Genomic DNA, 27907 nt, shown 5'->3' on the forward strand with positions numbered 1-27907 from the left:
CAAAGGGGGTGTTCTTGTGAGCCCCCTGAGCGTGCCCCAAAGTGATGTGACACACTGCGATGAGTAATGTAACAGAGCAGCACAAACACAACCAGAAAGGCAGTGCAGAATTCATTTCTATTCTGTAGTGATACGGTAGCCTAGAAACCAGAACACCTTCCTTTATCAGGTATAAACCAGCGTAGCTTACCACATCGTATTTAACATGTTACAGCTGCCAAACAGGTATAACATAGCACTTACACAAACAGAATATCAGCTGTTCTCCAAAGAGAGCTCTTCCATTCGGGAGGTGTCAAGAATTCAGTCATACACTGATTTTACTGAAGTTGTAGGAGAAAGCTTACTGAGCCTGCTTTGCACTCTGATAAAAGGTGTTGTGGCTACCGTCCACTACAAGACGTTGTCTTCGGTACCACTGAACGGAACATTTTTGAAACAGAAATACTGGTGCCAGGTTCTGCTTTCACTCGCACCTGTGGCTCCTGCTGATTTCATTAGGGGTTTCCATATTTCACTAGCTCAGAAATAGGTGTACATTGTGTAAACCTGAATGCACGTGGGACAACGATCTTATGATACAGCATATGAAAAGTCAATATTGGCTTAAGGTTTTCCCGCACAACTTCCTCCCATGCTTTTCTCTGTGTGGGGGTAATGCGTTATAGGTCATGTTGCTTTTCAGATCGATCCACAGTATGGCCTCCCAACCGGTCACACTAGCACAGCTGAAAGAGATACTCTGTAGCACAGTATGGAAAGAGGCAGTGGGAAGGAGAGGAATGGTTTAAGCTGGTACCTCTTGTTGCCATCATACACACCGTGATCACCGGCAAAGTTAAGGGTGATCAATGGATCTTTGCCAAAAAGAACTACTGTTTGGTTATCTTGCTACAAGCTGCTTGGACAATTACTGTGTCTTAGCATCCACCAAGAATGGAAGGATGTGACATAGTGGGAAGATCACAACACACATGTTGGGAACTGTGGAAAAGTTAAAAGCTGACTCCTTCTGCAAGACCAAGCCATGAATTGTACTTCTGTAGTGCAGTATGCATACTTTAAAATCTTTAAAATACAATATGAAGACTAAAGCAATTTTAACAACAATCACTTTTCTTCCCGTTACAATAAACTTATATATGGAATTCAGACTTCTGAGATATTTGATTTTTGCAAGTATTTGATTTAGTAAAATATAGTGAAAGATATAATTATACAAGGAAGAATGAGGAAAAATTACATCAAGAACTTACTTTCTGCAGGTTCCTTAGATCTTCTGCCACTGGAGGACTTCCTCAGGAGACTTCGTCCTGAGGTAAAGAGGCTGGTTAGTTCCTCCAGAGGACTGGTGGGTGTCCGAGAACGGGAACCACTCTGAGATGATGACCCGTAGGTACTGACTGAGGCATTTACCATCTTTCCTCCTTCTTGCAACGTGTTTCTGGCTGTAGAATGAGGCACTGATGGAGAGCTTCTTGAGAGACTTCCTGAATGTACAGAGTCATAAGGTGGAGGTCTTTTGAGGCTTAAGGGGGTAAGAGACCTACCCATACTGACAGGAGAAGGTGAGGCAGAGTGACTTTTAGGGTAACCATGTGGAGACTGTGTTCTGTATAGGGTAGATGGATGAGGAGGTGAGGAAGTGTGCCCAGGGGTGCTAGTTCCGTGAGATACTGTCTGGTCTTTCTCCAGTTTTTGATGGCCTGATGTGTGAGGTGGCAGTGAAGATGGAGAAGCTCCAGCTTGTTGTTTGATGTAAGACACATTTTCTAAAACAGGAAGCTTTGTGACCTCTAGTGGAGTTAGAGGAGACTCGTCAGAATTTGGGGAACACTGCACTGGTGCTGGTGGGAACACCAGCAGTGGAGGTCTGTGAGAGAGCAGATTTGGAAATGGTGGGGGTATATCACAAAGCAAGCCCTTGGGAGTAGATGGCACTGAAGACTTGGTGAAATCTAGGTCAGGCACTGTGGGAGTAGCACACTGAGAAGAACAAGTGTGATGGTCATATTCACATTGACATTTTGATTCTTGGCCTACATCATCAAATATAGGGTATTTCATCTCCTCATAGACTGCTTCGCTTTGGTCATCCTCGTCTTTTTTGAAGTCTCTGAGAATATTCCCAACCATCTCAATATAAACAGGCTCTTCTTCCTCTGTGTCTGGGGCGGGACTGCTGACCTGCGATAAAGAGGCATCCCTAGTGAGTGTTGTCTTCATAGGGCCATGCTTTTTGATATACGTTTCATCAAAAGATGTGCTTAGCTGAGTGTTTGGATTTCGTTTCGGCTTAGGAGGTGGAATCTTCTTTGTGTATTCATCACTGTGAGGTCTTGGTTTGGCTGACACTGAAAACAGAACAAAATATAAATTCATCAGAAGTATGTAACACACTGTGTCAACCATAGGATCTCTGTTACAGTGTCATAATTCTGGAATGGATTTCCTGGGACCAGCCCATTTCTGGTTTTCTCTGGTATTACATCAGTAGAACACTATAAAAATAACACCCTATTCAAAACACTCCTAATCTTCCCCCAGAATGCTCTGACACTCCAGTATTAAGTAGCTGGTGAGCACTTCCCTTCCTCCAAGACATCTGTTCTCTCCCAAACTCTTTGGACAGGGGACTTTCCATTTTTAAATATTATGCTTTTCAAATATCACTGTGGGATTTTAAAGACCCAAAGAGTTGCCAAAGACATAAAACTAAGTATCCAAATGAACTCCTTATGGCTGCAAGAGAACAGTTAAGATCCTGGACATTCATACTGGAATGACAGTGATGTCTTGATTCACCACTGTGTGCAGAGTTACCTTTTTATTTATAGTAACTTCTTGCATAAAGCACAACAATTCTCTCAGCATTGATTGAGAAAGAAAACACTCACATACAAATACTGTAAAATTTGCTGTTGGGATAATCCTAATTGTTTATCTGGACTCTCTCCTATGAATTAACATGACTTCAGTGAAGTCAAGGGGGAACAAAGTATCTCACAGATTCAGATCCTTCCCCAACAATAGACTATTTTGTCTTTGAAATTATAAATCAAAACATTATGATAAAATTTGTTTGAAATGAGAGGCCAAGGGTTTCTTAGATATTATTCTTTATGAATTAAACAATAAAGAAACTCATGGAAATTGCATTTTGTTCACTGTGCATAAATAGTTAATAAAACATCTCATTAAATGTTGGAGTTAATAAAACGCCTCATTATATGTTTGCATGAAGCCAGGTTTTATCCTAAGCAGACTCAGCAAACTTATTCAGAAACAAAATTTACCACATATGCTAAACCTAATTTATATTCCTATAGGGTAAATAGTTCTTGCATTGAAAGCCTTGACACCTCATTGGTGAGTTTCCCAATTTAGAAGAAAACCTGAACTACAGGCCAGTTTAGAATGGCAGCTTTCCTGTCTTACCAAACTTTGCTGCTCCTTGCAATTCACCGCTAAAGATCTGCCACTGTAAACTCAGTGCTCAGAAATTTCCAGACACCTTTTGCTGACCCATCAGAAAACAGCCAGCAAATTTCTAATGTTAAACCAAGCAGGCAGTACTCATGGAGTTAAAAACCGTCTTTTAGAAACAGCCTCAAATGTATTACTAAAGCCAGCAGCGAGGCACCGCTTTGCCAGCTGAAAGACAGTATTTTGACAGTCTGTGAGGACACCAGCTCAGGGCTGGAAGACACCTGCATTACAGCATCTTACTAACATGATTTGGTCAGTATCAGAGGTGGATTCAAACATAGTGTTATCACTTTGTCACATTTCTGCTTTGGTCTGCTAAATAAGTTCTCTTCAATTCTTACAAGGCATACCAATAAAGGCAGATGTTAAACAAGATTCCAGTTTTGTTTAGGAATAAGGAGCTGTGAACGTATGCATGTGCGCATATATGAAGTAACGAGGCCACTCTTTGTCAACAGCATTTGTTTAAGCTTAATGTATAACTAAGGTACAACAAAGCAAAAAGGAAAAGAAATCTTGCCAGAATTTAAAACAAAACAAAACAAAACAAAAAAACCTCAAAAAATTATATTATGCTTTCATGATGGTTCCAATTAATGTGTTCCGCTTTGCAGCAGGCTAGGGACATGCAAAAGCTACCACAGATAAGAGTATTTGGTAGCTTGATAGTTTTTCACTATGTGGATATATCCTAATGCACTTTAAATTTGCCTTTTTAATTAACCCAAATTAATTTTCGTGAATGTATTAGGATAGACTTTAGGGAATGAGATGTAGGCTACCAGAATCATTTGGGCTTTGCAGAAATTATTACTCCTGATGTATTTGACAATACTAGCAGATTTTTCTTGCCATGCTTCCAGCTAAATCACTATTTCCTTTCTGTTTAGTCTGTTATTTGTATATACATTCTACTGACATAAACTTGATCTCAATCCTCTTTCCACACCTTTGTTAATCTGATGTACAGCAAACCTGGCAAAAGCAATCTTCTTCAGACTGGTATCATTAAAATGAAGAGACAGTCAATGAGACTGGCACAAACTGCCTGATAATTTCTGAACATGTTGCCCAGGACCTGAACTCTACTTTAGACTGGCTAAAGGATTACAGACTTTGCTGCATTTGTGAATTGTGTATTTTGTATACAGAGGCTTCTCACAGTCTTCAGTTCCCTGTGCATCATGATACCATCCTTAATGGATACCCGAGATACAAACGTTTCCCACTCCTCTTGCCTTCTTCAGACCCCTGTTCCCTGTGCTGTCTTCTACATCTCCTGTGCCATGGGTATCACACTGAGAACATGCTCTGTCTCACAGCCATATCCCCACTCTACCATCTGTTTATCTGGAGAAATGTTAATGATGGACAAAGTAATCAAAAGATGCTCTTGTGCTGCAGGTCATTCAAGGCTAGTGTTAACTGATATTTTTACCTAAAAATAGCTAAAAGTGGTTAAGAATACTGTGTTTTCAAATAAATTGCTAGAAATAGCCTATTTTGCCTCTTTCCTCCTTCCATTTTCAGAGTTTTTATCCAACTGATGAGGTTCTGCCACGTGGTCTAAACCTGTCCTTAGGTATTAGGGTTTGCATATACAACATTCACAAGTTATTACAGTGCAGACAAGGAAATGAGAAATGTCATGGAAAAAATGATTGACATTCTGCCATCTAGTCTTGTAAAGTATTTCTGCATGGCTTGAAATTAAGTACCGCAGTGACACACACAGCATTCTCATCTGCCTTTGCATGATATGTAGCATTAGCTTAAAATATCTTGGTGACATTATCAACAAAAAGGTCAAATGACCCAGTCTTGCTGTATGATACACAGGGTAAAACATGACAAGCTGAAGGATTTACGTTCCATTTTCTATTAATAGCATTTTTTCCTACACCACAGTTTAGTTTATTAAAGTATCTATTTCCAGGAGGTGGTATGTTACTGAGATCTTTTTCCCTCCTTGACAAACTGGACTTTTCAAACTAAAATCTAAAACTAAATGCTTTAAATATTTTATAAGCCTTATAAAGATATAGAGGTACCTCCTATATACTACACAGAACAGGAACATTTGGTGCTATAAGACTTCCTAGAGAAAATACACAGGTAAATGGATAGGGTAAATAGCAAAGGAATCTTTTTATTGTACCTGGGAAGAGAGGAACTGCTCAACACCTACTGGGAACTCCCCTCAGCTGCAGTGGGGCATCCAGGAGGCAAACTGAATTAGCTTTAAGAAGGCTATGGTTCAAGATGCTTATGTTTATTTAACAAATGTTTCTACTCTGAAACACAGCTCCATAGCAAGGGCTGAACTCTATGGCACACCCGATAATGGAATATGGATCATGAACTGCTGCTCCAGCCCAGAATAACAGAGAAAAAAACCCAGGAATCCCGCAACCAGAGCTGTGCAAAGCTAATGAAAGAAGCAGAGAGTATTTGTACAGTTCCTGTGTTACCAACATTTGGCAGGGATAAATGTGCATGAATGCAGAAGTCCTGGCAAGATCCCATAGCCAATGAAAGGAGATTATTTGGCAATCTCCAGAGAGGAACGGGCAAGATTGCTTTAAGTACTTGACATTTATCAGGCGGAAAAAGCATTCAGTGCCTGCTGGGAACATAAACTCCTATGAAAAGTAAACCATGCTGACATATTGGTGGTACACATACTGCCGTGTTGTCTGCTCTAAACATGGAGTAATTAAGTGCTTTTCAACATGGATTACTATGTCCTTGGTGCAACTGTTGCCAGCAACTTGCCTTGAGACTCTGCCACCTTTACGTCAGAGCATGTGGGGCCAGATCCAAAGCTAAATGAAAGAAATGAAAGTGAGGACTATTTCTCTCCCTGCCAGGTACAAGTTCCCTTAAACAGCCACGCCAAAGTGCACCACAAAGCTCTTGTGAGTGCTTCTATCACAGACACACACAAACGCAATAGACTGCCAGGTCTGCAAGGAGTTCAAGCAGACCAGAGGCAATCAGATAGCTCAGCAACTGCTACGTGGTCCTCTGCCCCAGCTGCGGGAGCTCGGGGTGCTGTGCTAGCAGGTCCTTTTTTTGCATCAGAACTGCCCAAACTACCACAGTTGATAAACTGGAGGCACGATGATCCTTGCAAACAAAACTGAACTTCATGGAGTTGCTGCTTGGGCAGGAACTCTCTGTGTTTAATAGCATCCCACTACCAAGCAATTATCTAGCTCTAACTGCAAGTGAAACAAACATGCAGGCTGTAATAACTTAAGTTCTCATCTAAAAGCAAGAAGCACAGTACTTAAAATAGCCTTATGGAAGCCCTACTGAAAAAGCAGAATATGACATTTTTGAAATGAGATATTTGTAGTGCAAAGGTTATGCATAGCTTTCAGACATGCCCAGATAATCTGCCTTTCATAATTAATTTTGGAAATACAGAATGCTTCTGGTCATCTTATCCCTCTGAAGTATTTTTCTACTCTTTAAGGAGAGACTGAAATATGAAAATGTGTTATCAGATTGTTTTTTATTATTTGCTCACTGTATAAGGAATGAGTAAAAACATCTAAGAACTAAAACGAATTTTGTCGTTTTCTATTGTCCTTTTGGTGTTTACCAGCTTCTGCATTTCAGAGACCAAGCCAATTTATTGTGCTGTTCACTGTAACAAACAGAATAAAAATACATTTAACAGGAAAATTCCTCCCTTTCAACTTCTACAAGAGGCTATAACATTCAATTTCTTTCTAAATGAAGGAATGATTTGAATTTAAGAATTTTTAAAATTCTTAAAAATGCACTTTAAATGCAGAAGCAATTAATCTTGCTGTATTTTGAGGGGTACCTCTATCAAAAAGAGCCTCCAGGAGTGAAAGGAAATAGAATTTCTTTAATTAAACCCTGGACATGCTGGATACTGAATCAAAGATGCACAGATTCTGATTTACATCACATAATTCAACAGAGAAAAAACAGCTCTAGGGTAGCACAGAACCTATATATATATATGTGTGTGTAAGTTCAAGACTATGAGTAACCCCACTGGCTTTAATGAAATGAACTGCTTGTTCAAAGTTGCACACGATCTTAAGTGCATTAGTGCACCAGTGCTTATATTGGGTTGGATATCATTATCTCTGTAGATGAAGTTTGAATATTCTTAGTGAAAATGAATTTAAAAAGGCACAGTCCTCTGAACTGTGCAAAAGATCAGCACTCAGGAGACCTGAGTTTAATTCATCTTTTTGTCACAGGCCACAGGGCCTCATCTGCCATTTTACCCCTTAATGCCACTTTTCAGCATCTATCTTTTACCAGTTTAGGCTCTAAGGTATTTTATACAAGGTTTTTATTTTAATTCATTTGTTTATATCAATCCTTGCACAGTGGTTCCCATCATTGGAAAGCAACAGTAGAAAACAAAAAAAAATTTAAATCTATCTGTTGGAGACATGCAGTGTTGAACATGCATCTTTTCTTGTCGAAGGAATTTTTTAAGACAAATGTTCCTACACTGTGAACAGCCATAAAATATACCCACAAAGATGCATCTTAGCAAATGACTATAGAAACATCATCACTAGGTTGAAGTAACATCAGAGAACGTATCTCTGTCACAAAAAAACCCTGGCTTTCAAAATAGCATTGTCCTCATGGACACAAGTCCTTTCTGCGTAGGTTACGATTTCTAAAAGATGCTAGTAGGAAAAAGCAAAGAGGAAAAGAACATGGAAGGAATAAAAGAACCATCTGATTCATTCAAACAGCTTTTCAAGCAATAGGTGGTTTCAGTACAATGACTTCATGCAGTACATATTTCTTCCTCCTCCTGAATCTATTAGCTCTTACTGGAAATTATTTGGGCATTTAAAGAGGACAAAACTATACTGAAAATGAAAGGACTAAAAGACAGTGTCATAAAATAATACTGATGTGTTACTCAGATGTCTTAAGGCTATGATTAGGGAGACTTCAAAAATATTCAGGTCCCTTTATTTTGGCTACAACTTTTTTCAGCTTTTAAAATGATTGATTCCTGTTCTAATTGAAAGTGGTGGAAACCTAGTGGCTTCAGTAGTGATATTCCAGAATTAAACACCAGTATAACAGAGAGCAGAATTGGGCCCTGCAGTTAAATTCAGTTCTGCGTTAATCCAACAATACGACTACTGCAACTGATAGGCACCATGGCTGAAGACGTGCTGCTGCCAGATTCAGCTTAGGGCTGTGTATCTGGGCCACAAAACCGAATTCTCAGCCCCAACACCATGGCCACTTACAGGCTGTATGTGCCAAGGTAGCCATACCTGCCTGGGATTCACAAAAGCCAGCCTACTGCACTAACTGCCCTGCCACCAGAGCCTCCTCCCAGCACGGCAGGGGCTGTAGGTCCTTTGCTCTGCATTATCAAGACGAGGGCAGACCCAGAGATGCCAGGACATTTCGACAAACTCCAGAGTGTGAGCGTGCTGGAGAGAGTCCCTCCCCAAACTGCCACACTCCAGAGCAGACTGACTTCCAGGTTTTCTCCTCCATAGCCCTCCACTTCTCTGTGCATCCGCCTGACACACTGAGCTCTGCTTATTACCTGTTCCCACAGTGAAAAGGTCTCCGAAAGCTTTTAGAAAATTACAAAGTGACTAAGTTTCCTTCTGAATGCCCAGCCTTGTGCTTTCATATATATTGAACTTCACATCCCAGTTCTTTTAAAGAACGAGTAATTGATGTCCCTGATTTTTCCAGATAACACTGAATAGGCAAAGAAAAAAAGAAAAGAGAGTGTTTGAGAAGTAATTACAAATTATTTGCAATCAAGCCTTTCTGTGCTATTCACTGAAGCTAAAAGTTATTGTCAATTGGCACAGCCCTAGAAAGGCAGAAAAAGCACGATTTTGGATAAGTAAGAAAAGAAAAGTCAATTTGAATCATCCTCCTTTTACAGGAAAACTGATGAACTGAGTGCAAATGGAGGCAAACAAAAAAAATCTCACAGTAACTTCTTTTAGGTTGCAATGATTTCTGAGTATCCATTTAGAAAAACATCCTTGAACTAATATGCCCAGACACAAGGGGCCAGGATCTATGGCATCACATGGGTGTAAATTACAGCAGTTCCAGTGGAAGCAGGCTCTGAGAAAGGAGAGGTGGGAGGAGTACTGGGGAAGTGGGAATCTGAATAAAGGACATTCACACTGCCCACACATGCAACCAACGAAGCACTGGTTTGTTCCGTTCCAGGTAGCCTGCAGTCTGCATATGCGAAACAGATTTTGCAGCCAGTGCAACAGTAGCAATAATAAATTTTGTAACCGTCTATAATCTGAAGGAATTCTAGATATAGAAAGGCAACTGTCATGGGAATTTATCCATCGCAAGCATCATTAGATGAATTACATGAAGAGTGTGCAAATAGAACTACTGAAACACGCTTGCAGAGAAATTAATTTACAAAGTGTATGTGCTTGCTTGTTGGTGGCTCTAGTGCTCTAGTGTGGGAACCTATACAGAGTCGGAGCACTGAAAAGTTAAACATGGTCACAACAGAGTACAGAAAATAGCAACACGAGTAAAGCCTTTCAGTTTTAAAGCAACATTTATGGTATCTTGACTGTTATCTTGGAGATGAAACCTGAACAGCTTTCGCTGTTTTACTGTAAATTAACTGTTATTGCTCCATTATTACAGCTACCCACAAACTGACTGCATTTCACACTGTGAACAATGGGCGACATCAGCCCCCGCCACCCCCCACCCAAAATCTTTGTTGCAGTGCAGCTATTAGAGCCCAGTTCTCATATAGCTGTCATCCTGCGCTAGCTGCCGCCTCTCCCTCTCTGTAGCCACCCATCTTGCATTCCCCGAATACCACGCAGAAGATGGTGAGCCTCTGCATTTTGTCTGACTGAGTTTCTACAGGCTGTGCCACGTGATGACTGCAAGTGCAGCAGCATTTCTGTTGACCTGCAGAAAAAGATCTCTCTTCTGCTCAGAAAGGAATGCTTCTAGGTATGTGTGAAGAGCTAAGTCCCATCGACATGTGCCTCATATGCCTACGTCATATGAGCTTGGTATGTAGTGGTCACCACTATGATACCAGTAAGACTTTGAGGGCTGAGCTGCTAATTCGTATGTTGCCTGCTGCCCAAAGGACACTGAAGGCCTCTGTGGTATCATTTAGCAATGCTCATGTAAACAAAGGCATAGCCCAGTCTGAATGCAATTCCTGGCTTCACAGGAACAACGCTGCTATTGATTACTAGCTATCGTAGCTGAGGGAGATGATGTGGGCAATCATTTGCTGGACTTTCATGACCTTCTTGAATAAAGTATGGTACAGAGGCTTTCTGACCCAGTACTCATAAGAGACACTGAACGAAACTGATCTCTGCAAGAGTTCCTGGCTCTGGGTGATTTCTAAATCCAGTACCCACACCCAAATAGTGGACTCTGAAATGATTTACAGGAAAAATGGGTAAGGGGGTGGTGTGGTCAACCCCAGCCAGCAGCTATTAACTCTATCCCAGCTGAAACCAGGACAGAAGGAAATCAAGCTAGAGAAAGTGCAAATGCTTAATGAAACAGTAAGTTTAACTTGCCTACTTCATTTATCTAGAAAAATAGTCTGTATTTGCTCACTTGATCTAATTGTTGCTTTGGTTCACAAACATCCTGTCCAGAACACTAGCAGTGACTGTATGCAAAGACTTGAATAATTTTTCTGGAGATATGAGAGTCTTCAGTTTTTAGATCCACAGTAACGCCTATCTTCTACTTACAGATACAGTAAGTAGGTCAAATCCATTATTTGCTTACATAAGTAGCAATCTGTTTGCTGAGCTTCTAAAATAATTGCAGCCCATTAAAACAAGCTGGCAGACCTACAGAGGTGATACTGTGCATAATACTGACCTCTTGGGGACTTGTGCTGGTTTTGGCTGGGATAGAGTTACTTTTCTTCACAGTAGCTAGTATGGGGCTATGCTTTGGATTTGTGCTGAAAACAGTGTTGATAACACAGGGGTGTTTTCGTTATTGCTGAGCAGTGCTCACACAGAGCCGAGGCCTTTTCTGCTTCTCACCCCACCCCACCAGCGAGCAGGCTGGGGGGCACAAGAAGTCGGGAGGGGACACAGCCGGGACAGCTGAACCCAACTGACCAAAGGGATATTCCAGACCATATGACGTCATGCTCAGCATATAAAGCTGGGGGAAGAAGAAGGAAGGGGGGACATCAGGGTTATGGCGTTTTGTCTTCCAAAGTAACAGTTACGTGTGGTGGAGACCTGCTTTCCTGGAGATGGCTGAACACCTGCCTGCTGATGGGAAGTGGTGAATGAATTCCTTGTTTTGCCTTGCTTGTGTGCACGGTTTATGTTTTACCTATTAAACCGTCTTTATCTCAGCCCACGAGCATTCTCACTTTTACTCTTCTGATTCTCTCCCCATCCCACCAGGGAGAGGAGCGAGTGAGTGGCTGTGTGGTGCTTAGTTGCTGGCTGGGGTTAAACCACACCAGGACTCCAACATGAAACGTATTGTATCCAACTGTTCCACAGGCATGGCAGCCCCAAAAAAGCTGCTGTGCCTCCTCTGCGTCTCCCACCAGCGACAAGGAACCAGCAGATTTCATTAACCTCCTCTCCCCCAGAAATTTTGTGGGCTTTGTATAATTCTTTTCCTTCAGGGCCATTGTATAAAAAGCCTCTTGCTGCTGCTGAATGACACATCCGGCAGGCCCTTCTGCCATGGAGCTCGCATTTCAAAACAAAGCGCAGGGCTGATCACAGGGGTCAAATGAGTCACCGCAGCAGGAACATGGAGAAAGCAAATGAGCCCCAATGAACAAGAGTTCATCTAAAGGGGCACTCTTGCCTCTACCAAAAGGACACAAGGTGACCCTGCAGAAGCGGTTCCTGCAGGTTTTCACTGAGCATCTTTTGGGTGAATATGATGATAGCTGAAGTGGACAGAGCACTGTCAGAGCAGCTCGCGGGCAGGCAGCAGCGCCTCGACATGTAGCAGCTCCGTGGTCAGAGGCTGAGCGTTACTGAAATACTCAAGTGTAACTGGCTTTAGGAAAAGAGCCTCACAGCTATTCATTTTACTTCCATCTCCATAGGAGCGAGTCCTCTCTCTTCCTCAACTCTAAATAAAGTGTTGACAAAATTACAGACAAGCCACACGCTATCAGCTGCCTCCCACTCAGAGCTTCTCTGTGTGCCTGGCATCTATCATTTCATCTTGCATTTATTTGCAGAGTGGTCTAGTGAAACTAGTAGAGCCTATAATAGCGTTGATCTATAAGGGTCATGCAGCTGGGCCTAATCACCATAAATTCACTCGGTATGGCTGCAGCGTACAGTACCATTTTGACAGCATTGTACGCAGTTCCAGACAAGCTTTGGGAGAGCCCCCTCCTGTTTCAAATGCCAGGCTTAACCTCATTGTGCCACCTGAGAAGTGAGAAGGAGGATGAAAAGACAAAGATGGAGCACAAAAAGGAACGGAGGAATTGCTGCCAAAAGCTGTTCCTACCTCACCCGCGACTGCAGAACCTGTTCAGTTCAACTCACAGGCAGAACTAGTGGGAACAAGAAAGAGACTTGATTAACAACTAGTACCCTGCAAAAAAAGAGAAAAAAGACCAAGAAGCAGAAGACAGAAGATGGAAAAATGAGGAAAAGTGAAGCTCTCTAATAAATATGTTTGGAAAGCTGAGGTAAATGAAAGGCAATTAAAGCAAGAACAGTATCACAGGCTAAAATATCTTAGCCAGTATCTAAGGGAAGAAGCAGGTATTAACTACCAGAGTATGACTGGAGAGAGAGAGCCAAGATCACCATTTGCTCCCAAAAGCTCTTTACATGAATGAACCATGTTATTTCCCCTTGTCTCTCCCACACTGTGTTTGCAGTAAGCACACACACAGCACTCTCCTCCCCTTCTCTTCCCCTTTTTCTCCTTCCCTTCCATTTTTCCCTTCCCATTTACTTAGAATTTGGACCTATCCAACCTTACAGCACAGCCCCTAAGCCAGGCCTAATGGTTCAACTAAGTGCAGAATGCAACAGCACGGGTGTAGGGACAAGCCAATGCTGGTTTTGCCACTGAAAAGCCAGTGACTGCCGAAACTGTTATCCTAGTCAGCTTTCTCAGATAACATATCTTATCCTTTCCATTGCCAAGCAACTTCTCATTGCAAGAAACGTTCCTTTTTATCCTATCTTGCAGCTGTTGAACCTCCCCATGAAAACTGAACTAGCATCTACTCCCACTGTCACTAGGACATAGGGATGCACCCACACTTCGAGCAGTTGCACCACCACAGGAAACCAGAAGCTATTGCTATAACCCAGTATTCACAGCCTGCTTTGTTTTGCTGTTGCTCAGAAGCAAAGCTCTTTGCAGGAATTAATCCATACCACTGAGGCACAGCCTGTGGTACAGGACAGCACAGAACAACCTAAGCTCTGGGGGAAGTTGTTACCTACCGTCTCCTGGGACCGTCTGTGCTGTAAACTGATGGCATTCAGCATTTCACAGAGCTGGACCATAATTGCAGCCCAGATTTTGCCATCCTTATTCACACAATGCAGCATCAGTGATACCAACAGGAGGTTGGGAAGGGAACTTGAGCAGTTCCTATGCTGAGCAGCTGGCTGAAGTCCATGTTTCCGCAGCGAATGCCCTGACTTCACAAATGAAACCCTGCCAGATGCGTGAAATTTCACATTAAGCAAGGACAGTCTTTTTCACGTATTCCTTTCTCCGCTCAAAAGCCTCTTTCTACAGTGCTGTTCACAAAAGCACTCACATGCGTCCCATTAGCCCAAGTTTTGACTGCGAGCAGAAATACTCTGATCATAAGTTGATTGCAAACTACCTCAAAAACCAAAGCCATTGTCACTATCTCTATTTTACAAAGGAGGAATCTGGGACACTGAGAGCCAAGGGAAATGCTCAAGGTCATCCGAGCCAGTGGCAGAGCTGTGAAGAGCCCGGTTCCTCCACTTACACCACTGGGAGATGGTTAGTATTATTTACAGAAGTCTCCATTTGGCATAGCACTTATTCACATGCAAGCATGTACTTGCAGGAGTGGGATCTTACGGCAATTAGTCACTGCAGATATTTATCAACAACAGCTGTAAAAATTATCTCATTTTTAACAGAAAATGACAAATAATTCAGAACCACAGAATACCTTGCGCTTCTATATCACCAGGTTTTTGAATACATGCTAGTGGTATAGCTTCAAGTTTGTGCATGGTGCATATTTGTATGTTTGCTTTTTTTGGTTGTGTGTTTGTTTTGTTTTTTTTTCTTTTAATCAAAAGGTTACTTACCATCTTAATCACCAAAATCCAAGTATTGAGAGACTTCCATTGTCATAAGCAAAAACCTAACCCCATTAAAACTAACCCAATTAAGGAGACTTGTGGCATCATCACACTGATCCTAAGGCAAGGTTTATAGACAAGCCATCCTTTGGTATTCTACCAGGAAGAAATAGGAGTCAGCTCCCTTTGCAGTCATGCATGGAGGGGAAAATGCCAGGAATCTTCTTCATCCCACAAAGCACTGTTAGGGCCAACAATCCAGAGGTTATACTGCTCCCAACACAGAGTTTAGTTTTTCCAGGTATATTTATGCTCAGAGTCTCCTGTACTTGTAGCACTGGTTTTGCTTTACTACTAAGCATAAGAGAAGCTAGAATTATTCAATCGTTACATGCAAGCTAGTTGTGAATTTGAAGGCAGAGTATTATTCATGATTACCTCAGAGAAATTATGGAAGCCATGGCAAATATTATACTACTGCATTGGAAATGGATATTAAGCTATGCCCCTTGATGATGTCAAGTGCACCATGCTCCAGCTTTTTACCTCCCACATCTAAGCCTCCCCCCACCCTGAACCAGCAGCCAGCCGCAAATCACAGTGGACTTTGGGAGATATGCTTCTTGTTTGACATGACATCAGTTCAAAGTTATGGCCACTAAAATTAGCACAAAAATTTGTGTGTGCTTGTTTTTTCCCCTCATGCATCTATGAAAAGCCCAGGCTGGTACACTGTGACCTCCAGGCAAGTTGATGGCATTGCAATAAGGAATCTGTGCTCTGTTGAGCTGTCACTGCTGTGCACGTTATCCCAACACAGCACTGTTTGCACACATACAAAATGAAAAGCATGAAGTGCCAAACACAGTTGTAGCATGTCAGGCATATGTTGCTTGATGTCATCCAGCATTAACCCAAGTGGAAGAGATGAAAGCAGCAAATCAGTGCACCAACCAAGACTACTACATTCAGTCATTAGAAAGAAATTACCAATGAAACAGAGGATAGCCATGACAGGATCTCACCTGGAGCCAGACTTAAATCTCTTGGGACGCAATTCTGCTAAGCACTGTGTGTTCCCAGCAAAGCCAACATGAGTGTAGGGTGCTTGGCCCCCCCAGTATCAACCTCTTGGCAGGAAATGCTTTGAGAGCTCAGTCATGCTTCACTCCATAAGGATCTGTCTTATTTGGTTGCTTAAGTGAGAACAGAACTAGGGCACCAGTTAAAAATAAAGTAAGACGAAGAGGTGGAAATCCAATGTATTTGCTGTGGAATAAAAAGTGCAGCTGTTTTGCGTTTTTCCCTTAAATTACAAATGAGTTTTACCAGACATCTCTATTAGCACAGACCAGCTCTGGGAGTAAACAGGGACTTTAGGATTTCAGTCTGATCCCTCAAGCCCTTACTCATTTGTCCGCAACATCTTTAATAGACAATGCCAAAGACAGTATGGAAAACAGAAGTGTAGTATGAGTATTTCAAAATTGTTATTTTTGTAGTTTCACGGGCATTTCATTTTACTTAACAAATTCTGAAGAGCTGTCAAAATGAGGCAAGAGAATTACCTGGATTTCTCCTCCCCTGCTCTCCTGGCCCTGATTTCAGAGCCATTCAGTGATGCAAAATAATGCAAGAATCTAGTGTTTCATAGTATTTCAGCTCACAGGTGAAAATGCTGAGAAGGCCCAGTATTATGGTTCCCTGAGGTATAAACAAAATAAAAAATGAAATACAGTCACAAATATGATGACTCACAGTTTTTTCTAGCAGTATTCCAGGCTCGACATACAGTAACCTGATGATAATGAATGGATTTATGACACCATAACCTTCCAGTTACATAGGGGGCTGTCTATCGAGGTTGCAAATTAACCATGCAGTGGACAAGAGCACCCACATGATAGCTTTCTTCAGACACTCTCTCTTCATTGTGGTCTTTCTAGTAAAGATTATTGATTCAGATACCTCAAGAGCATAGCTGAAGTACTTCCAGGGCTGGGTTGGCTGTAAAAGCAGCTTAGTGACTTTCATATGATGTGAAACCTGTGCTAATACTCTCTCCTAGATCCCAGCTGACTGCATGAACAAGTGGCTCACATTTCCTTGCTTTGTTGGTGTGTCCAGGGTCTACAGTGACCCTATACAGTCAGCAGACCTCAGGGTGGCAGCAGCCTGGAGAAAGCTTCCTACTTGGCATCTCTGCATTATACCCAACACTGCTTTGAGGTCCTAGATGGTTTGCTAATTGCAGGGCAGAATGGTATGAATTCACAAGCACAGTTTGGGCCTGGGGTTGCAACCAGCCTTATAAACTCTCCTGAGCCCTGGAGCACACAGTGCAGAAAAGCCCACATGCTCAGCAGGAATCACAAGTGTTTAGCAGGGCTTACTAGCCTCAGCTTAGGGCAGGCAGCCTCCTGGACTGGCTGCATTTGCAGTCAAACTGGTAAATCAGGAGGACACTCCTTGAACTCCAATTATTAAGGCATTTCCATTATCAAGAACATCACAGCTTCCATCACCCTTGAGAGCAGAGAGATATCTGGACTGTAAGAGAGCTGCACATTTAATTTTTGTGCTTTTTTCTGCAGGTGCAGTGTCTTTCAGCAAATGAGCAACATCCTAATGTGAAAAGAGAGATGAAGAATATATAAAGCAACTTTGTTAAATTGAAAAGGAAAAAAAAAGAGACTAAGTACACAGGATAGACTAGCACAACATAGCTAAAGTACCAACTGCCAAGTGTTCGGCACAATGCAATTCCCAAGTGGGTAACTAGATCTTCATGTCTTTTACCACTGCATGGTCTATTTTCTGTTCAATGCTTGCAACTCCCATTAACGTTAATGAGTATGCATATGTGCCTTGAGGGCAAGAACATACTCCCTCTGTGGCTTCAAAACTTGTTTATAAATCCCTCCAAAAATCACATTGTGTTCATTGTTCTGCGCAGAAAGCTATTATAACAGCTATAAGAACTGCTGCTTTCATTCCTTCCTTTCTTCTTGCCCTCCCTTATTTGAGGGATGAGAAAACAGACCTGAAAAGATGAAGGGCTGGAGGAGATGGTATGCACAGGAAAGTAACCCAGCTCTGAGAGCTGCAATCTGAAAACTGACTTGCTGCAGGGAGGGGCAAACTGAAATCTCAGCAAAACCAAAGAAAACCAGACCCCCAAACACTGAAAAACTACCACTACCACCACCACCCCCAAAAGCAAAGCCTTTGAAAATCTCTAAGCTATTAAACGTTAGAGATTAGACTGAAATCTGCCACTTCCTTCCCACTAGAGTGCAGGTCAGTGGGAACAAGCTGCTTTGGCAACTGAAGGGGCCAAACACAGCTGCCTTTGCGTGAGCAGAGGCACTGCTGGGCACAGTCCCACAGCAAAGGCAGGCCAGTGCTGCCCTCCAGCCTTCTAACCACTGCAGCAGCGAGGAGGCTGTTGAGATGCAGGCCTGAACAAAGGGAAAGTGCTGGGTTTCTAGTAGGGACTGCATTGCTCTAGTGCTGCTGAAGGCACCGTATCCATCCCAGTGCCACCTGGACCCACAGGGCAGTTCTCTGGAGTCACGTGCGGTAGTTAAGAGCCAACTCCACCTCACTCTGCTGACAACAAGGCATGCGTCTTAGGATGCTGGCTTCAACTTTTCCTCCATCATTGCCAGCTGCCTTCTCCCAATGTGCACAGTTTCAAGTTAAGCCCCCTCAAGCCTCAGAGTCTGCAAGAGATACGTAACAGTGTACAAAAAATAATGGGTAATGCAGCAGTGAGATCGAGAATCAGATTAAGGTATGTGGAGGAAAACAGATGCTGCTTTACGCATACCTGAATACCGGCTTGCATTATACCTATATAGCTAATGTGAACACTAGCTGCAGCTTTTCATGGGTTAAAATGCTGTGGCTTGAAATACAGAGCAGGCTGTAGGAAAGAAGAAAATGAGCTAAAAAACCATACGGTGCACAACATGTAAGCACTTGGGCCTCGCAGGCACCATGACACATGGGGGCTCCAGCCGAGCACCTGGCTGAGGAGCCCATGCCTTGGGAGGAAGCCTTGGAGGCCGGACCTCCGGAGGCAGCACGGCCCATCCTCCCGCAGCCATGCAGCCAGCCCTGCCCCTGTTCTCAGACCCACACCCCGCCACTGCAGCAGCAACGCAGCCCACAGCGATGCCTGGCCCTCACTAAGAGGAAGCGCATTGCAAGAGCCATCCGCACAAGCCTTGTGCTCGCTGCGCAGGGCTGACAGGCTTTGCCGCAGGATGCTTCTGCCCAGACCTGCCCACCCCACTCCCCTGCCACAGCTCCTGCCCAGCAGCAGGGTGGTGCAGCAGCACCCGCGTCTCAAAGACGTGTCCCTAAAATATCGCATTCAGCTACCTCAGCACTGGGTTGTCACATCTGGCAGGAGGCCAAGCAGACAGCCCAGAAGCAGTAGCATCTTAAGCTGCCCATAGCTATACCCACCAGAACTCATCTGTCAGTCCCCTTAGACTCGTTAGGTCTGAATAGGGCTCATTAGGGATATTTCTTCCTTTAGTAGGCACGGATGAAAAGATGTGGGAATAAGATCTGGCTATAAGGAAGGACATGACATGGTTACTGCAGAGGACACTATTTCAAAGTTCAGGTTAAATACATTATTCGCTAACGTAGGAAATAAAAGGAAACCAGCACCACACAAAACCAGCAAAAGCGCTAAATCCCTTTAATCCAAGTTCTGTTTAATGAGAGTAGCAAAAGTTCAAGTATACAATGCAGAGTCGCCAGTCTAGCTGACAGAGAACTAGATTTATGAGAGAGACCAGCTAGACTGCAACCCCAGTTAGAGTTACTGTAATTGCTTTTCTCCAGATGAAAATTTTCCTTACAGTTTGCCCACCTCTAGAGATTGCTGAGCAACAGACAGAGGCTTCCACTGCATGGGCTTAGAAAGCAGCAAGAAGGATATCTTCTTCCACACATGACACTCAAAAGGAAAACACTAAACAAATTGAGTGGGTTTAAGAGGTGGGAATCCCTGCAAGCATTTTCATGTATTAGACCTAAACTTCCCATGGGCTCTGGAAGGAGCAAAATTGCAACCACGAACAGCATTTTGAAAATGCTACTGTGAGTTTTAATTTGCATTTGTGTGCGCATGTTTGCACGTGCATGCAGGCACACACAACTTGCATTTTCATTACACATGTGTATATTATGTATACATAAATTACATTATATTATATATAATTTATATGCATATATTTATCTAATGGAGCCATCATCCATATTACTAAACAGAATTTTAACAACAAGTTAACTTTCAAAATGCAATGCACTTACACCTCTTCATTTTATGTTTGCGCTGCGGTAGATCCATAAGGTTTTTTGGTGGACATGCAGTGATCATATCAAAAAACACTGCTTGAGGCTGGTTACATTCACCAATTATACTGTTTTATTAATTCCTTTTTCTGTAAGATTGGGCACATCAATTAATTAAACTCCTGCATCTTCTCGATAAAGAGCCTTTCAGGATCAAGATTAGATATGTCTTCCACACTGAAATGTCATTTAAAATTACCCTTTTCAGTTCACTTCTCACTTCCAACGTGTGATGTATGGGGCATAGCTACATTTGTTTGCTGTTCCTACCAGCGTTTGAAAACTCTGCAGAAAAGACAACCCACGTTTTTAAAAACAACTTTCTAGAAATCTCTCATGGAGGAGAAATGCACTGGGGGGAAGGCGTGCAGTGGGTGCATATGAGAGGTAGCCGAAGAGTAAAGAAGGAATACTGAAGCATAAGCAGGGACACAAAAGCGTGGAAACACGGCAACAAAATTAAAGTCAAGTTAAGGAGAATGAGGCCTTCAGGCTGGAGAGTGCTCTTTCAGGCAGAGCCAAGGTAGACTGGGATAAAACACACAAACCAAAGTGTTATCACACTGCTGCATGGTGAGACAGGGTTAATATGTGTTGTCGCAACTTAAAAGAAGATTCTCACAGTCCCACAAATTTGCAAGCAAGAGCACTTATAGGAAAAGTGTACAGAGCTGGTGTGGCTGTTACTGATGCTATCTATACTTCAGGAGGAAAAGGTCTTTCAAGCTCATGACCAAATTTCTTCTCCCACTTCTGCAGTAAAATCAGACTCATATTCAAAATATAATCTCATGTTATGGTAGTTATTATGATGGGATGGTTTCAATATTTTGACTTTACCATGATCAGAAAAAAAGTTACCATCAGTAACTGCTTTTGTTTGTACAAACTGGATCATTATCAAAAAAACCAAAAAGTAAACATATAAATAAAAATGAGTGGTGAGGCTGTCCCTGGTTGCCTAGGAAATGTAGCAAATTCCTTTTCAAAGGAGCGACAGGGTCAGACAATAAATGTTATAGTCTGAATTACTCTGCATTGCCATTAAAAAAAAAAAGAACTGGGAACAATTTTGTGACAACTCCTTTGTAGAGATTCCACAATAATTGATGGAGAAAAATAGGGTTTTTCATCATTGTTTTCCATAGTTCCTGGAAAAAGCTGTAGCCATTCAGCCTGCAAATACCACAAGTACATGCAAATGTGTGAGATGCATATACAAATATTTGGGTTCAGTACGGACAACAGTGACTGAAAGTTAAACCTGCATGTTCTTGGACTTGAGCTTTCAAAGACCTCCCGAGGAGAACATGAATATTGTACCCTATGGACTATATCACCTGAAATTGGAAAGATACAGGTTTACAATTTCTTGAATTCAAAAACTGCTACTAGAATGAGAACTACTAGATATGGAAAAACTTAACCACTTGCACATAAAAAACAGACTGGCAGAATCAGAGCTTCACACGTTTCTTTGAGCTAGACACAATTTCAGGTACTAAATTTGCTTGGAATTAATTGTAGAGCAACAGTAACAATTTCATATTCTGTGACAAAGTTGGTTTAATATTTGTATCAAATCAATACTGCAGATAATGAACTTTGACTTTCATTCGGTTCTGCTCGTCGTTAGATGTCCTCATCAATGTACAACCACAGTTTTTATATAAGCACTCCTATGCTAGCCAGATGATGACTGTGAAAATTCTTTCATCAAAACAAACACGTTATCTTGGAGTGCACAGGTGATAACAAAGCCCCTGCTGGTAAGAGCAAAGCTTTTTAGAAATCCAGCCTGTTCATCCAAACACCATATTGTACCACTCTTGAGTCTATCTCAGACTTTAAAATTTGACTGCTTGCTTCAAAAAAACCCTACAATCTGATCTTACTTCCTATGCATCAAACTCTTTGGTGAAACCCCTGTAAGCCTGGTACATATAAAACCAGACACATACAAACAGGGCAGATATTCTGAACACACAAAACCAACGGCATGGTTAAAGGGTTCTGTCGATTTAAAATCTCCAGGAACTTCTTCGTGATAGTCTAAAAGTGCCCATTGCTGCACTCCATATAAACCAGCAGACTGAATATAATACAGGTCATATACTAAGTATCACAGAGATTCTCAATATTACATAAAAGGCATTTAGTCACACTAAAAGGTAACATTTAGGTATTACCTTTTATACTAGTGATGGAGTATTACTCATTCATCAGTTCTTTCCAAAGATCTTGCTATGAATATTCAGCTTTTGATTATAATAATGAATCCAAGGCACTCTGCAATACTTAGTACTATGGTGTAGTAGTACCATTGCCATACAGATTATCCAAAGTGAACACTGCTACAATACCATGTATACCACTAGTAACCATCATGTGATCAGATAGATCAAGCTCAACCTGCGCAGAGTGGGAGGAGGTAAAGTGGTGCTTGGCCTTGGAAACAGAAATGTCAAACTATTTCAGACTTTGAAATCTGTCAGAATGGGCATGACTACATATTATGTCCTTGGTGTCAAGTATCAGATGGCAGGAGGAGATGAGGGAAAGGAAGCAGAATTTTCAGAACCTTCCATAATAATAATGCTGGATGAGATTTTAAATCTGTGGCACAAATCTGAATCATTTCTATGTAGGCTTTAGTCCAGTAAAATTGTGATAAGCTGCTTTTATTAAGGGCAGCTACTTAATGCTTGGATTTGTCATGTTAGTTGGTTCAGTAGAGTTGATGTAATGGTCACTGTAGAGGACAGGCTATGGAAATAATGGTAAATGTCACATGCAAAATAGCTACCAACAACAGCATAAATAAATCTACAGTTTTGTTCAGTGTTTGTGTTCAACCTCGCAATTGCAGACATATGTGCCACCCGTTGAATTACACAGTCCTTTGCACCTTTGTGATCACTGATGAGTTTTTAAAATCAGATTTGCTTAAAAGGGGTTGTAGCACGAATGTAAGTAACGTATTCCTGGCCACAACAACAAGCAAAAAGAATATCCACTAAGACCACAACATACTGTATGGGTTGTCAAAACTGATATGTAACATAGCAGTGGGAAAGACCAGCACTGATCAAAGTCCCTAAGGGTTCCTTCTTACAGTTCACACTGTGAAGCAGTCGTCCTGATCTCTCCTAGCGGGGAGTACAGCTGGTCCTACTGCTGCACAAAATGCATTTCCAGCATGGAAGAAAGAAAGGAGAAGATCCCTATAGCGTTAGCTCATCTTTAGTAGTTCAGAGTAAGGAAGTGATATCCTTATTGAACACATTCGTTTCTTTTCTTCTGAATGCTGCATTGGCTGAAACGTAAGTGGGGGGAATGGGAATGTAGACTCATGTGCAAACAGAAGCTTTGGGTAATACATTATATCATCTCGGGTACAATTTTTACCATAGGATGATATCTCCTTGCTGTAGATTTTCAGGGCCACACAGTATTCTTTTTAATAATTTCTGCCCTTCACTTCTTTGTTGAGGAGGACCCTTTCCAAAGCTGTGGTTTACACAGTGCTAGTGATATGTGAGTGGTCCTTGGCTGGCATGCAGGTAACATTGTCCTACATGTCATCTGGTAGCAATCCCTTTTTCCCTTCATTTTGAATAAATTCAACTCATTCCCCAGGCTATAACCAGGCCATATAAGTGGTACGGTTCTGTGAGAAATGTCAAAGGTTGGCAATTACCCACTGGTCCAAAAATTAGAGAACAGTGATCTAGGATATCTGTGCTGGCACTGTTACACAGATGGGGAAACATACAGGTAATTCTTAAATGCAAGTTTATCAACTGGATAATCTTAACACTGGGTCACGAAAAACCTTTTCTCAAAAGAATTATAGAGTTTACCTTCAGTCCTGTCCGGTAGTTTCCCACCTTTACTTGTTGTTCCAGTGTTGACTGTTTCAGATGAGGTGCTCAGTTTGGTGTTGGGGTCTCTCTTAGGTTTTGGAGGTGGCTGCTTACGAGAGCTGCTACTTTCATCATCGGTTCCTCCAACAGAATGAAGAGACTGGGATCTCACGGTAAAGCCGCTGGAGCAAGGATGTGGCAGTCTGTCCTGAGGAGCAGGCATTGTCATAAATCCCATGCGGAAATGCTTCCCCACATAGCTTCCTTCATTTCCTCTCACTACCTCTCCACCTATGCTGTAAGAGAAAATACACATACAAGTAAATGATTCGCCTTTGCCTGAACTGTATCTGGAACCAGGGTCTCAGTTCTGCCTGTGATGAGCAGATTGTACTTTTGAATTTAGAAACAAGCAATGCTCTTATCTTTTCTTAAAACAAGATGACTACTAGAATAGTCTATTTTTCAACATAAGTTGCCAACAACTGAAACACAGATATACCTCTATGCACTCACTTAAAATTTTACAAGAAGAAATTGAGAAAAGCTTTTGTTCAGGTTTCATAGCATTGTGACTAGAAATTTTCTATAGAACAAATTTCAAACATCGGAAGTCAGAACCAAGTTTTCAGGAAGACAAGAGACTGTGAGTAGGGCAAAGAATACTGCTTTAGAAATGCAACATCGTGTATTGATCTGCACTCCCCTGCACTCATCTTTGACTACAGACACTCGTACCTCGGGAACCAAGGCTTTTGCAGTCCAATCAATCATTTCCCTTCAGATTAAAGAATCATAAGAGAAAGAAATGCTCTAAAAATTACTTGGATATAGGAAACTGAACATTATCATCTCATCAAATCCACATGAAGCTGCAACATGAGCAGCATCAGACTAGTAAGATACAGAAGCAGGAGATGAAAAGGCAATGGGCTGTGGGACACCAGGAAGAAAATAACCTCCAACCATTCAGAAACACAGCTATAGAAGAAGAAGGAAAGCTCAGCTGAAACAAGTGCTGTCATATCAAGTACTACATTGTACTGTGGATGGCAGGATGGAGAACCTGGTATTATTCCTGCTACTCATACATGCTTATCAGTTCTGAAAAACAGCTCTTACTGATGCTTATACTGTAAACCTAGAGCACATTTCAATTAAGGCAATTCAGTGGACTATGCAAAGAAACTCAGCAACACACACAGGTCAACATGGGCCTGTTTTCAAGGAGGTTTGAAATGGTACCACTGTGGGCACGTAGAAATGTCAGTATGAGAACTGTTAAGTCCCGGAAAGCCCTAATTTCCTCCTGTTTCTCCTTCACACAGTGTGAAGCTCTAAGCAGGGTCAGTCTGCTCCTCTAAGTTTCCTATGCAATGTTGTGTTGGGCTGGTGCAGTTTATTTGGTGCTGGAACACACTTCCTTCTTTAAAATACAAGAACATTTTGCAATGGTTCATGTGAAGAGTAAGGTCACTTCATTCCCTGATACTGTTCCCATCTTCATTGTAGGTAATACACAAGCTGTATCTAATTGTCCTAAAAGCATCAGATTGGCACCATGCAACGCAAAACTTTATGCGTGATAAAGCAGAACCTTTGTGTGCTTACTACCATCCTTGCATTTTTATTTAATTTCAACTAGTGGAGAGGTCCATTTCCCAAATTGGTAACAACTGAACAGGTGTAACTGAACATGTGCCACTCTCCAGGGGCACTGACACCTACCTGCACACGTACACACACACGTGCACACATGCATGCCACGCATATGCACACACTGGTCCATGTTCATAACCAAGTTATTACCAAGTCCTAACTGGCATCAATTCCAGAGGGATTTGCAGTCAGAAAGATCAAAAGGTAGAATTAATTAATTTGAAGATTAATAAAAAACCTGTAGCTAATTTAAATGATTAACTATGCCTATACTAATCTTTCTTAAATTGTTCTGAAAATAATATAATCCTCTGATGCTGGACTATGAGAAGGGTCTGTCACATTATTTAAAGATTACTATCCAAACATGCTGAAGAATGCAGCTAGGGAGTCTGCTTCCTTAAGTCCATTGGATAAATCACATTTAGCAAACAAAATTTCAGTTCGCCATGTCTCTGACATTAAAATTCTTATCAGGTTACACTATTTAATTAGTGCATTTACTTCACTGCTGTGTGGAGGTGTTTAAACCACACACTATAGAACAGATTCTGTTCTGGATAGACTTGCACAAATTCCACTGAGGTGATAGGATTCACCCTTTTCCTAAGAATGCACTGAACTGCGTTTATACAAAGCATGGGTTTTTTGCCGAATTGCTGCATCTTGTATTCCAGAAATAAAAACTTTCAAAGTATAAGTCCAGTGTCTAAATGCACTATCTCATTAAACAATTAAATCACATCCTTTCTTTTTCCCTCCCTTCCCATAACTTTAATTCTTTATTGAATTCCTTTCAACATCACAGATGAAAACCTGTCTTACCTGCTTCCTACACTTACTCCAGAATAAACAGCCTATAGCCAGGTCAGAGAGAGGTTGCAGGTACAGATGGGAACAGACCTTGCTGTTCCACTTCGTGGCCGAAGTAGATCTGGTCTTGCTTTTCTACATCCTCTGCTCAGCTACTAGACAAAAACAGCAGGACACCATTTTTCTCTTTTCAGCCATGTTTAAAAGAGAGTCCATTTCTCTTTGAGCGTAGGAGCCAACCTTCGGCTGATGGTTAGGCACTGTAAATCCCAAGCTGAAGAAGACTAGCCTCTAATTCTTGGTCGTGGACCCTGGTCATCGACCAGGATCACAAAAGGCTTAGGTTTGTTACTTATCCCAGTAGCGATTCCTGAGTGTTGGGCAGTGGGTGTTTCCTAGCATAGCTTGACTAGCAAGTGGCAAGCGTAACAATGGATGGAGTGCCAAGTTCACATCTCATTAATACAGACTGAAATCCACCATGGTGCAAAGAGAAAGGATTCACTCCAGAGCACAAGCACAAAAGCAGGACGGCAGATTTCAAATGTGGCATCCCCTACCCTCAGGCAGCAGCATGCTGAAGCTCCATTTGGACTTGTGCAACACAGCTTCGCAATGCACAGTGCTGCTGATGTGACATCATGAAACGAGACAATTAAAGGATTTATTTATATACTCCTCCTGCTTGCAACCACAGGAGTTGGCTGGGACTGGTGTATGTCCCACTACAGCACAACAGGCCAAGAAAGATTTATACACACCTTGCTGCATAAATGACTACAGAGATAGCGAGGGAAAATAACTGTGTAGATCTCACTCCATTATTTCTGACAGGAAAGAGCCTCTGTGCTCCTCACTGTACTGATAATGAGGTCTATCTCATTTCAAACTGTATTATGTAAGTTGCTGCAAGTATTACACAGTTTATTAATATATATGGAAATACAGATTTGGATTATTCCTCTGGGAAGTTTCAGTTTGAACTTGGCCAGGTTCAACTGCTTCTCTGACAGAGAATTATGTACAGCGTTTAACTAACTGTTAAAAACGCAAGACATTTGTCTACAAAGAGAGACATGAATTATACAATAACAAAATTAATCATACAATCATTCATGTTACACACAGCAAAGCTGACTTTGTGCTGAAAATGCACTTTGGCATCTGCCTAGGTGTAGTGACTGATGCTGCAGTGGATAGAAAAAAGGGCAGTGCAGTGAGGTTGGCTCCAGACACCCTTAAGAAGAGTGTTCTAAAGCAACTCTCCTTTCAAAAACATGTTACAGGGCTTCTCCAAAGCCTACCTAACAAGTCTGATATAGACCATCGAGTGCTGCGATTACACGCCCCTTCTTGGATGCACTGGAAGAT

At 41.8% G+C, this 27907-nt stretch overlaps 1 protein-coding gene across 7 annotated transcripts in view; it reads right to left on the reverse strand.

Annotated features, from left to right (window-relative positions):
• Positions 1-27907, reverse strand: part of NYAP2 (neuronal tyrosine-phosphorylated phosphoinositide-3-kinase adaptor 2) — a 147743-nt gene that overhangs the window by 55613 nt on the left and 64223 nt on the right. For 6 of the 7 annotated variants that reach the window (XR_003925425.1, XM_030028444.1, XM_030028443.1 and 3 more), the window contains 2 exons: positions 24062-24360; positions 1257-2354 (listed from right to left, as the gene is read on the reverse strand). Coding sequence is in view for 6 of the 7 variants with exons in the window: in XM_030028444.1 (XP_029884304.1) it covers positions 1257-2354; positions 24062-24360 (1397 nt within the window). In the remaining variant the exon portion in view is untranslated. Of the gene's footprint in view, positions 1-1256; positions 2355-24061; positions 24361-24888; positions 25046-27907 lie in introns of those variants that run through there. The other variant, XM_030028447.1, reaches the window with a different exon arrangement.

The sequence above is a fragment of the Aquila chrysaetos genome, chromosome 10, assembly GCF_900496995.4.
Source record: "Aquila chrysaetos chrysaetos chromosome 10, bAquChr1.4, whole genome shotgun sequence".
Classification (NCBI taxonomy): domain Eukaryota; kingdom Metazoa; phylum Chordata; class Aves; order Accipitriformes; family Accipitridae; genus Aquila; species Aquila chrysaetos.